General features: G+C 40.8%; 1 protein-coding gene across 1 annotated transcript; it reads right to left on the reverse strand.

Annotated features, from left to right (window-relative positions):
- Window positions 1-1,500: 1,500 nt before the first annotated feature.
- On the reverse strand, window positions 1,501-2,796 carry LOC118960380. Its single transcript, XM_036974513.1, has 4 exons — window positions 2,729-2,796; window positions 2,599-2,635; window positions 2,085-2,368; window positions 1,501-1,837 (listed from the first exon to the last, which is right to left on the reverse strand). Exons 1-4 carry the CDS (start codon window positions 2,779-2,781, stop codon window positions 1,501-1,503), a joined length of 711 nt encoding a protein of 236 aa, XP_036830408.1. The 5' UTR covers window positions 2,782-2,796.
- Between the last annotated feature and the right edge of the window lie 10,521 nt (window positions 2,797-13,317).

Here is a 13,317-nt window from a genome sequence, read left to right on the forward strand (position 1 = left end):
TCTCAGATACTTCCAAACCAGACTGTGAGCCTTTGGGTGTGGCCTCAGTGTACTCTGAGGTTTTCTCATCACTCTGTTGAAGCATAGAGTCTGCCTGCCATAGAGTAGTAGAAGACTCTGTGGGTGGGAAAAGGCTCTTCATGTCATTTGTAATTGATCCAACGATTTCCAAAAGCAGCTTATATCTGTATGCCTTAAGGAAATTGTTGATTTTGCTGGCAACATCTGAGAATCTGTCTGGCTGGAACTGACTTTGCTGGGAAAGCTACTGACTGATTTGATCAGTATTTTTCGCACTTCGTTTGGTAGCGTTCATCTGGAACTCCTCCACTGGAGAGTTCTCAATGACTGAGGCTGGAGTATCTCTTAATCCTTCCAACCATGAAGAACCAGACACAGGCATGTCTTCTAGATAAGACATGACACTGTCCAAAAAGCCACAGACTTCAAGGGAGTTGTAAGAGGAACCCTCTGCAACAGATGATGTGCATTCCAAATCTGCCACCTCTGACCTATACATGGTCACAATCTGGGACAAGACCTCTTTGGTGCAGGGCACCATGTTGGAATCACAGAGAGACAGTAATGGTGAGAGTTCTCACTTTGGCATTGACGGGATGAGAACCAAGTCCTTGTTGAGTTGACCACTTGCAGTATTGCCTCACTCTTACTGGTTTCAGGTTGCTTTGGTGTTTTCTCTCCTACAGAGTCAGTTGAATCACATCCATCAGATAAAGAAGATGAACTACGTTCTGATATAGGGGATTCACTCCGACATGGGGAAGGCAAGCTCAGGATTGAAACAGGCAGATCACTGGAGTCAGTATGCTCCAGAAGCACAGCACTGGAGTCAGCTTTTTCCATAAGTTCTTCCCCTTGGACTGGAGCTCCACCCATTCTGAGGAACAATGTCTCCAGCTTTGCCTGAAGTCTCTCGCAGAGTCTACGAGCTGCATGGAAGGGTTTTCCGCTTTGTCGTACAGTTGTCCCACTTGGGTATCTCTCTGGGTGCTTGTTGGCTGATCTAATTCAGCATACTGCACAATGTCCTTGACATCTTCAACAAAGTTATCAATTATTTGTGATGCCTCAGATTCTACTTTGGTCTGTATGAGCTCAGTGGCCGCAGAATCAAGGATCCTGTCAGATGGGCTAGATGCATTCATCAAGCTTGGAGTGGTACTAAACGAATGAGAAGGTTGAACCATACCAGAGATATCGCTCATTAACCTTCTCACAAGAATTTCACTCACAGCCTTTGAGGCTTTGGTCTTGAACTTCACACTAAACAGAGTGCCAAGATTTTGCATCATTGCTTTGCAAGATGTACATATTATGTTCAGCTCCTCTGGAACAGGAGAGTCTTCAACATCCAGGTGCTCCACTACAAGGTCACTGCCAGATGCCAACATTTTAACTTTCACAGCCACTTCTCGAAAACCTTAGCCAATTCCGGATCTTCTTTTTCCAATTCACCCACTATCTCTGCGATAACAGTCATCACTTCTTCTGTTGCAGTGGAATGCATGACTCTAATACAGAGGTAGAGCTCTGGTCCTCTGGGGTGGTGTGATCATCAAAACATTTCTGGACCATGTTGACCATTTGTTCAGCGGCCTGGGTACCAGAAGAAATAGGGGAGGACCGCCCTGAAATGGCTCTGCTGATGGTCGCAGAGAGGGCAGAGTTAAGCTGTTCGACCACCACCTTGATAAGACCAACAGTCAGCTCAGGTGGGCAAGAGGACAGGATATTATGATCAGACAGTTGCTCCTGGACACTTTTGATGATTCTGTCCTCTGTCATTCCCAGGAGGACTTTCACTGAGGTCTGGGAACTTTAAACGAACAAGCAAAGCATGATAATTCCTGTCTTAACTTGGCAAATCGGTCAAGCGTTGTAATTTTAGTATTCTAAATATCTACATGTCCTTTTGATCGCTTTACATGCTCATTCATTTGAATATGCTCAAAGGCTGATACATTACATTTTGTACTACATCAGATAGAGTAAATTGCATTGGCTAACACTGGGATAGATGATCTTGGTGAAATCCATACATGAAAACCTTGAGGGGAACATACCTCTTAGAAGAGGGTGTTAGGGACCTGAGATGTTGAGCCCCTGTGCCGCCCTTATACATTTTCTTCGCCAGATATCTAACTTCCTGGATGAGCTCCAGTCTTTCCTGATCAAAGGCAGCAAAGGATCTTGCACTGCCACCCCTCTTGGGTGAGTCAGTGTCGTCGTCAGCAAAGTCCTTTACCCCAAGTACGCGGGCCAGGGCTGGCAGCAGGATCTTCAGGGTGGTCTGTGCGATGAAGGTTACAATTGTCTTGCACAATTTGGCAAGCTGTTCCTTCGTCATCTGTTTTGAACAAACAGAACAAAAACAGTCTTTTCAATGGAACTGTGATGTAAAGTATTCTAGATCGAACAGAATGCATTTGATCAACATTGTTATTCTTGTCTGTGACTGAATTCAAGTTGATGAAGTCTGACAGAGAACATGAATAACAGAATATGACTTGATGGCTAATCTCTGAATTCAACAGATCATTGACACATCAAAGGTCAAAGGCAGGTAGGGAAACTTACAGGGTTTTTTAGTCCTTTGTAGATCACTTGCCACTGCCTAGACAATTAAAATAAGTGTTTTAGTTAGTGTTAGTTCCCACTGCACAATATTTCATAAATGTTGAACATTACAGAAAAACTTTTAACATACTCATCAGTAAGATTGCGCAGGAATGAGATGAGGATTGGGTAGGAGTATTCCATCTCATCCTTGTTGCCTGGGCCCGAATGTAGCCTGAACAGCTTTCTTCTCCAGGAGCTCAATTACAGATCCTCTATCCAGGTGTTTATTCCTGGAGACTAAAGATGTGATTGCCGTAGAGGAAGTAGAAACAAAATTAAAGAGAAATCAGAAGTTTTATCTCTTAATACTCTGATTTCATTGTTTAAGGGTTTTTAGAATAGGCCTATTTTAATAAAGCTATCTATGTGACCTTTCTTACTGATTACAGTAGACTACAGTTTCATTGAAAATGGATAGCACAACCTCACATCACAGACAGAATAGAGAAACAATGTAGTACTACAGAGGTAAATCTCTGACCTGCATCGTTGTCAGTGCCCAGCTTCCTTGACTTCTTGCCACTCCCTCTACTTTTTGCCTAGGATAGAACAGAACAGATTCCAGAGCTCAAATGATGGCAGACATGTAGCACAAGGGCCCGTATACATAAAGTTCATCAGAAAAGGTGTGGGCTCAACCTTGCCCAAATAATTGTATTCATTATGATCTCAAATGCAAAACTGATCCTAGATAAGCACTCCTACTCTGAGACAATTTATGAATAGGCTATGGGCCAGGTCAAAGCAGCTCTTAAAACACGTTTTGAAAACAGCTACTACGTATGTTGTTATCTGAGATATATAGATATCTATGGTATGACTGCTATCAGGTACAGAGTGTAACCCAGTAGGCCTATTATGTGCTCTGTCACTCCTGCCATCTTACCTTCCTTCCTTCTTGGCCTCCTCTTTGGGTGTGGCCACAGGTTCTTCCTCAACAACTTCCTTTCCTTCCCTCTGAGGATCACCATCCTCCCTCTGTGCTACCTGAAGGACAGACATTCCAATAAGTAATAATATGTCAATGTCAGAGTAGATCTGTGCAGAGGACATCATAAATAGAGCTACAGCCATATCAGCGCTAAGCTGGTGACTTTATAAAGAATGGTACATTTGCTTTACAATATGTTATAGCTTTTTACAAGAAATATCTGCTTATATTGCTTTACCCTTTTTTACTTTCCCCCAATATTGCATGAAGTAATTTAGCTTACCCTTTCTTCATCCATTCAAGCTATTTTATATCTCAAAAAGCATGTCCTTGTCTGTGTTGGTTACATTCAAGTTGAGTTCAGGTCGAGAGTGTGGACAATATTGCAGGCAGGGACTGTAATTTAGGGCTACATGATACGTCATGGAACGTTAGACCTTTATGACATCACAAATAGTATTTTTAGGAAGAGCGCGGGAAAGGTTACTTGCCCACTCAGTAGGACTAGCTAATATTGACAGAAATTTCCCCGTCAAACGTTTCGATTGCCTACCCCTACGCCTTCCATCGAACATGGTCCTGCCTTTGCAATATTGTCTCTCTTGTGGATTTACTTACGTATGACATGTAGGCTTACTGTGTCGGATCAAGTTGATTGATCTGTCCTAGTCAGCCTTAGGTTGAACCCAAAATCTTCTGGGAAATATTTGTTAATACTATTCATTTCAATATCGTTTTATTCTTTGATTTAGTCCCAATCCAATCCTATTGTTGGCTGCCAATCCCCACCAAATATGTCATTGTAGGACATACTGTAGCGGGAGAAAGTGAGATCTGCAACGCGGACGCGTTCGGTGGCTCCTTCAGTGCAGAGGCAAGCGCGTATGCCAGTGCCACTAAAGCCCGGGCTTGTGAGGCAGTAGTCTACAACGCTCACAGGCAACACCTTGTCATTTTATTAACTCACTAGAATTACCTTGTCTTCTTCATTCATTTCGATTGCACTTCCTTTCGTGGTGAAATTAGTTTTGATTACTATTAACTTTAATCTACAGAGTTTAAGTGTTTATGTTGCCCACGTCATCATGTGATGCTGTGAGCAAACAATTTATGCCCAGCCTTCCTAGATAGGCCTGGGCTGCATAACACTATGAATCTGGGAAAACATAACACTTAAAAAAAAGTTTTACAGTGCAAAAATAGCATAGGCCTACTTGTATACTATTCAAATCCACACTAAAGCCACACCTCTTCACACAGACGTACCCAGATTCTGTTGTTTTAGCTTTAACCTCTGTTAAATTCACTTCCCTGGTTAATCTGTCATCATGTTTCGTGTTCTCCATGGTTAATCTGTCTCTTTGTTTAGTGCACTTTAATATAGCCTGTTTTCTTATTTGAATGTTTGATTATATTGCTTTTTATCCTGCAGATTTTGTTGTGGATTTAAATTTACTTTGGGTGTCTTGAAAATCACTTAAAATAGCACTGTTGGGGATCACGTGACCCTTGGACGAGTTGGCCGCATGAACTAAGAGCTCCGCACAAGTAGTTTTCCAATTCCTAATCTTACCTCCACTCCAAGTTCAAACTCATTTAGCTTTAGTAAGAAAAGTCATGGCGGCGACACTACAGGTGACATTTTTACCCGGACTCGAGTATTAGCGACGGAAAAAGCCTCCAAGAAGAAGCTAGCTTCAGAAAAAACTAGCGCCATTAGCCAGGAGCAAGAGAACCCGCTCCCCCACGAGGCACAACGAATGCCAACCTCGCACTCTGTCGAAGACATCCTTTCTGAGTTGAGATCCCAACGTACAGAACTAAACACTAAACACGACATATAGCCGATATCCAGAGACCCACCCCCTAAAGGTCATTATAGCCGTCCAATTTATATTTATTTTCCTTTAACTGAGAGGGATGGGCTGTATAGCCTAACCTAGGCCTACTAATGTTTCAGCCTACTTTTAAGTTGCTATTATTACTTGGGGTTCCCTATGTCCCTCGGGGGAGGTATATGTAGGCTTGGCTATGATTTTATTTTTCTCCCCTCTTTTACTGTGGTCTGGACGAGGGCAACTATGTTATTTACTCAATGCGGGGTGGAGAGGATGAGGCATTTCTTTGGTGGGGAGAGGGAGACATTGTGCGTTGCTAACTGTTCCCGGTTTTTGTTTTATTCGGAACACAGAATTGAGACTGAGCGGGGGGGTAATAGATCCAACGGGATGTGTCGAGTTGTTTGGGAACTCAGCTGGGGTGTTCAGAGATTATTATTTTATGTACACCATTTATTTTCCTTTTATGTGAACGCAGCTGTAATTACTATCCATTTTTACCCAGCGATGACTTGCACTAAAGTTCGATTACTGCTCGATGACGATGACTAGTACCTTGAATCTATTGACATGGAACTGCCATGGTCTAGGGCATGCAATAAAACGAAAAAAGATACTATGTGCTCTAAAAAGGAAAAAGCAGACATCGCTATTACAAGAGACACACTTCTGTGATGCTGAACATGCCAAACTCCGCAGAGCTTGGGTGGGACAGGTGTATTTCTCATCTTTCAAATCAAACAGTAGAGGCACAGCCATACTTATCCATAAAAATGTTCCATTCATAATTGACAAAAACATATCTGATCCGGAGGGGAGATTTATTTTGATAACTGGGTCACTATATGGTCAACCAATTACTATATTAAACATATACGCCCCTAACACAGATACTCCTGCCTTCATGTCAAAAATTATAACCCTGTTCAATGAGCATTGTGTCTCCTTTGGCGTGGTGGCCGGAGATTTTTAATTGTACCCTTAACCCAACCCTAGACAAATCATCTCAAGTCCCCACCACAAATCCTAGATCTGCAAAGATGTTGAACTCTCTTACTAAAGAGATGGGACTGATAGATATCTGGAGAGAGACTAATAGCTCATCTATGGACTATACATACTACTCTAATGTCCATAACACCTACTCCCGTATAGATTACATTTTTATCCAAAGAGTTTCATAAATTCAGCCACTTGTACAATCGGACCCATAGCCATTCAGGACCCATTCAGATCACGCCTTTGTCCACTTCCGCTTTGACCTCTGCAAAAACATCCCGAGGTCAAAGAGCTGGAAATTCAACACCTCCATGCTATCAAACGAAGCGTTCCATACATTAGTAACTACATGGATAGACAACTACACACAAGACAATAAAGATTCTCCTGTTTCTCCGGCCACAATGTGGGACGCTGCTAAAGCCACACTAAGAGGTCATCTAATTGCATATGCTTCCTCTAAGAAAAAAGCAATGGAAGCACACAGGCTAGATCTTGAGAGGGAGCTGGAATGCTGTGAAAAAATACATAAACAATCACTAGACAGCACCTCCTGGAGTCATCTTAAAGCATCCAAAGCCAAACTGAATTTGGACTACACTCGGGAGATAAAAAAAAAAAGTTTTCTTTACTAAACAGAAATACCATGAGTATAGCAATAGGCCCAGTAGATTGCTTGCTTACCAATTAAAAAAGGAGCAGTCAGAGCGTACAATCATGGCTATCCGAACAGCAGAGGACGAGGTCACATATGACCCAAAAAAGATCAATTTAACTTTTCATTATTTTTACTGCAAACTATAAACCTCTGAGAGAAAACACACGGAGGCAGAACTCCACTCTTTCCTAGAGGGAATCTCGCTACCTAAACTATCAGAGACCGACCAAGAAGATCTCAACTCCCCCTTCACTCCTGAGGAGATCCTGGAGGCAATTACCTCCATGCCACCTAATAAGTCCCCAGGCCCAGATGGATTCCCCAGAGAGTTCTACAAAGCTCAGCCCTATCTTCATGCCAATGCTGGAGGATTTTTGCAAAAACGGAGTTCTCTCAGACTCAATGCACACAGCTCGCATTACAGTGTTGCTAAAAAAGACAAGGACCCCCTATCCTGCTCGTCCTTCCGGCCCATAAGCTTGTTGGATTTCGACTATAAAATAATTACCAAATTGCTCGCCAAAAGACTTAACACTCTTCTTCCCAAAATAATAAAAGTGGACCAAACTGTATTTATTAGAGACAGATACTCTTCTGATAACATTCGCCGTCTTTTTGATATTATTGATCAAGTAAACGCACAGAAGACCCCTGTCCTACTGGCTTCACTGGATGCTGAGAAGGCGTTTGACAGGATGGAGTGGAACTTTCTGTTTTCAGTCTTAGAAAAGTTCAATATGGGCCCAAATGTTATTAAATGGATCAAATCACTATACTCTCATCCAAATGCCATGGTGACTACTAATGGACTGAACTCTGACAGATTCCCTCTGGAACGGGGCACAAGACAAGGGTGCTCGCTGTCCCCGCTGCTCTACTTGTTGGGGCCGGAGCCTCTGGCAGAGCTGATAAGGAGCAATCCAAGTATTATGGGTGTTTCTGCAGGCGGCCTGCAGCACAAGATTTCGCTTTACGCGGATGATGTCTTGCTCTACATATCCAACCCTGAGAAATCCCTCCCTCTCATTTTAGACACAATTGCTCAGTATGGCAAGTTTTCAGGTTATACGATCAATTTTAACAAATCCACTGCCTGCCCTCTCAATATTACACTCACCAGCTCTATGAAGACACTTTGTCCTTTCCAATGGAAAACACAGGGGTTTCAATACCTCGGGATCTTCATAACACCAGATCTGAATAGCCTTTTTAAGGAAAATGATCTTCCACTCCTGGACCGAATCAAGAACGATCTCCAAACCTGGATCTCCCTCCCAATTAGCTTAGTAGGAAGAATTAATGTAATCCGTATGAACGTCCTCCCTAGACTGAACTACTTATTTCAGATGCTCCCATGCTATCTCCCAGTAGGTTCCTTTTTCAAAACAACTAACCAAAGCATCACCAAATTTATATGGGGCAATAAAAAACCTAGGATCAAGTTTTCCACTCTATCGAAACCTGAATCTAAGGGTGGTCTTGCCCTTCCCTCCCTTCAATTGTACTACTGGTCTGCCCAAATCCGCAACATGCTAACATGGATCACAAACAGACAAGAGTCAACGTGGATTCAGATAGAAGCCCAATCCTGTGGTTCATTGCCCTTAAGCTCAATTATATTCATTAATAACTTTAGTGAAGTGGGCAACATAGCCAAAACCTTTGTGATTTACAGCACCCTACTAGCGTGGAGGGACTGTAAGAAATACCTGGGCATTTCCTCCCAAATATGTTCTCACTCGCCTATAGTGGGCAACCCAGACTTGCCAAAAGCCCTGAGGGAGGCCAACTTTAATCTTTGGCATACTCTAGGAATCAGGACCTTTTCAGACCTATTTCATCAGAAAACCACTACACTGAAATCCTTTCAAGAGCTCTGCAGTGAATTCGATGTGCCAAGATCCCATTTTTTCAAATATCTTCAAATTAGACATGTAATTTCCTCATTTACCTCCAAGAGGAGGTTTAGAACTCAGTTGAATGAAGTTGAAACCCTTCTTGTCACAGCACAATCCATTAAAGGCAAAATATCTTACATCTATAGACTCCTTTCTGAGAAAGGAAGCTCCTCCTTTACTCCTTTGAAAATAATCTGGGAAAAGGACCTTGGTCTGACTATCAGTGATGAGTTATGGGTGGAGGTTTGCGACAGGGTATACTGTAAAAATGAAAGAATCTAATTACAAATTTTTGTACAAATTTTATTATACTCCTTTGAGACTCCAAAGAATGAAAACCGATATGTCTCCCAACTGTAAAAGATGTACCTCTGAAAGTGGAACCTATATGCATGTATTTTGGACCTGTAGGGAGATTGCCAGATTCTGGCAATCTGTACATACTGCTGCACAGAAAATACTAGAGGTACAGTTTGATATGACCCCGTGTATCTATCTTCTTAATGCCCAGCAGGACTTTGTTCTTGATCCTGACAGAGAAAATTTGCTTATGACTATTACATACTTTGCTAAGAAATGTATTCTTCTACTGTGGGCCTCAAATACCCCTCCTACATTTAAAATGTGGATTGACCAGATTGTTGACTTTCTTCCTCTTGAAAAGCTCACTTATGACCTCCACAAGAGACAGCCCAAGTTTGATAGACTCTGGTCTTCACTATTCAACTATATTTCAAACTGGACAGAGTGAACGGGGTGACTAGGGAAATGCGCAGATGCATGTTGTGTAAGGTACTGTAAAACCTAAAAACGAATTATTGGCCCGTCATCTCAGCGAATGCTTGAAATAGCTGATAAGAACCTTGATAGTGCTGCTGCAAGTGTTAAATGTTTTTTTTGTGTGTTTTTATTTTAATTTCGTTTTTGAGTACGTGTGCACCAAGGAAAATAAATGCTTTTATTTGACTTTATCATTCATTTTAATTGTATTTTTATTTTTTCATATGTATTATTATTTTTTGACTTTTTCTTTTTTTAAAGCCTGTGAATGTGGAATGTGTTTTGTTGGTTGATTGAAAAAAAAGAACTTCAATAAAACTTTAAATTGAAAAAAAAAAAAAATAGCACTGTTGTTCTAATCGTCAGATCGCAGGTATTCTGATCTTCACTGTCCATGGTGCTGAATCTGGCTGGGTAGATTAGTTTGAATGCTGAAAACTTGTTTGCCTACATTTAAAGGCCCTGTGAAGTCAAAATAATTTGATTTCATATTGTACAACAGCTGATGAAACTAACACTGTAAATGTGTTTTACAAAAATGTGATCGGGGTTGCTTCCTGATAGTTCTGGTTGAAAATACGGAGCATGTTCCTCTGCCCAGGCCTTGCTGACACTTGCGAGATCTTACACTGCCTGGATAGGTATTTTGTGTGTCAGCTAACCACATCATATGTTATAGCAATCTGTCAGTCGATGACACAATGGATGACTTGGCACACAACCATTGGTTGATGCATGCAACACCTGAGCAGGGACACATTCTTTTCACAGCACTTCAATGCAAAGTAATTTTCGTAGAAGGTTTGGAGAGCATTTTCACTAACCCTAACCCTTTTCCTAACCTTAACCTCAGTTTCCTAACCTGCTACGAAAAATTAACTTCGATATTGAAGTGCCATGAAATGAGAGTTTCTCACGTTCTAATCAGCAGGTTTGCATAGGCGAGAGTTTTGGCTTTCCATGGCGACATCACCATGTGTAAATTGGTTTATAGACCAACGACAAAGAGAGTGCCAATAACAGCTAGTTTTAATTTCCCCTCCACACTGACCACTCCCAGACAGTCCTAGCAAAATTATTGCTTGAGAAAGTTTTTTTTTGCAAAAAATACATTTTTGACCATTTTCATCGTAATCTATTACAGTAAGGTACTTAATTGTTACCCAGAAATGATTTGATATTGATATAAAAACGTCTGCTTTGGGCCTTAAAAAGATATGTGCACTACATACTCAGAAATCACATATATTGACATTTTAGAATGTATTTTATCAAGAAAGTAAGTTATACATGTCTTTTTTAATCTTACTCTTAGTTGCAAATAATTAATTTGGCTGTGGTTCATTTGATTTTCAGCACAACCCTGTTTGATAACGTATAGTATTATAGTGACTTCTTGTGGTAAAATGTCAAACTCACAACTAAAATCATTAAAATGGAGGTTTTCTTTACCCTGTCTTATCAAACAGTGCAACATTTGACTGATGAAATAGCATTCTTCTAAAATTCTTACACTTCTAGATGCAAAATACAAGTCACTATTCCAATACTGTTTGATTCTGCCATTTTTGAAATACATTTAACATTTCAGTTAAAAACCCTTTGGATAATATCAACATTAATTACTTAACATCTTAACACATACACACCATGTAAATATCAATAAACAGAGGAACACATGCTACAAATAGTTAGTGACTACCTACCAGTCAATTAAATTAGATTATTCAGAAAAATAACATTGTTATAAGAGACAAATTGCCTTTAGACAACATAAATGACTGCATCTGGACACAGGTCAAAACTACTCTGCCGAGCTCAAGTTACCAGCTATGTATGGTTTCAACACTTACATTTATTGAGTTATTGAAAAGTATCCTACAAACATTGTTCTAATGTGAAAGTGATCAGGTTTTCTGAAACAGGTGTGTTTGTATTGAAGAACCCTGAGATTGTGGACAGTAGGACTTGTGTGAACAGGTGTGAACAGACTGAAGATAATGATGTTTTCCTTTCTCTGTCTTTCGAAACTCAGGAACAGTTTGAATGTTTTTTTATTGTAATTTAAACAATGGTATGGATGATTAAGCTGGATCTTTCTCTCTGAATCAGGAGTGCACTTTCATTCTCCCAATTTTTCCAAAAACCCAATCTGAGCAACCTTTGCTATAAACCCTGTCTTTCCCATTGTTGTATCAAAAGTGGAAAATGATCAATTCGATAATCACACATAATGGGCATTTCACAGCCAAGACTTTTGATCCTTCCCATCAAGGCCATGTTGGCCAGTTTAACCTTCACCCGGTCCCTCTCTTCCGGAGTCCTCTTGGAGGTGCACTCCACAGTAGAGTCGGTCTCAAAGGAGATGGCTGGGACGTGAGTGAGCAGGTGGCCCCCAGCCTTCTCCTGGGCCATGGGCGTGAGAGTCTGCAGGACCAGCCCGTGCGTCGCTTGTTGATGTCGAAGGTAAAAGCTAAGAGGATACACACAAACATTGACCATATAATGTAATGTTGTTGCATGTAACTAACTAGCTTGACTTGCCACCGTGTAAAACATGTATGCTACCATATGTTACTAAAAAGAGCTGACAATATTATAAAATGTAATCCAGAAGTTTATGTTTGAATTCTGGTTCTCTCACAACACAAGTCACTCAGAAAAGCATCTGTAGGCAGAAGCATGCTACATGTACATTTGGCATTTGAAAAAACTACAGCTGTGCTATGCTACCGAATGCAAAATGTATCTGTATCATAAAAGTGTAGTGCAATATTCCCTTTTTTTGCCACACACACATACTCTCTCTCACTAGGGACAAATGTTTTGGCTACTTGTCCAGAGAGGTTTGAGCTTTAGAAGTGGATCTGCAGCAAAAGTAGACCTTTACTGCCATCTACAGGTCAAAGGTCAGACTGGCATTCAGTAAAATGTAAACATGGGCGATCCACAGAAAATGTGTGTGTTTCTGTTTGAGAAGTTAAACCAGTTAATTCCCTTATAACTGAGTGTCCTGCATCATGTATTATTTTATTGGTTGTAAATTAAATACGGTTTATTTTACAGTACATGTATTTTACACTGAATCATTGATATCTGGTTGAATGTTGGTTGTGGGACATAACTGAAAAGCATCTGTAGGCAGAAGCATGCTACATGTACATTTGGCATTTGAAAAAACTACAGCTGTGCTATGCTACCGAATGCAAAATGTATCTGTATCATAAAAGTGTAGTGCAATATTCCCTTTTCTTGCCACACACAGACACACACACACACACACACACTCTCTCTCACTAGGGACAAATGTTTCGGCTCCTTGTCCAGAGAGGTTTGAGCTTTAGAAGAGGATCTGCAGCAAAAGCAGACCTTTACTGCCATCTACAGGTCAAAGGTCAGACTGGCATTCAGTAAAATGTAAACATGGGCGATCCACAGAAAATGGAAATGTGTGTGTTTCTGTTTGAGAAGTTAAACCAGTTAATTCCCTTATAACTGAGTGTCCTGCATCATGTATTATTTTATTGGTTGTAAATTAAATACGGTTTATTTTACAGTACATGTATTTTACAC

The sequence above is a fragment of the Oncorhynchus mykiss genome, unplaced genomic scaffold, assembly GCF_013265735.2.
Source record: "Oncorhynchus mykiss isolate Arlee unplaced genomic scaffold, USDA_OmykA_1.1 un_scaffold_621, whole genome shotgun sequence".
Taxonomy (NCBI): Eukaryota; Metazoa; Chordata; class Actinopteri; order Salmoniformes; family Salmonidae; genus Oncorhynchus; species Oncorhynchus mykiss.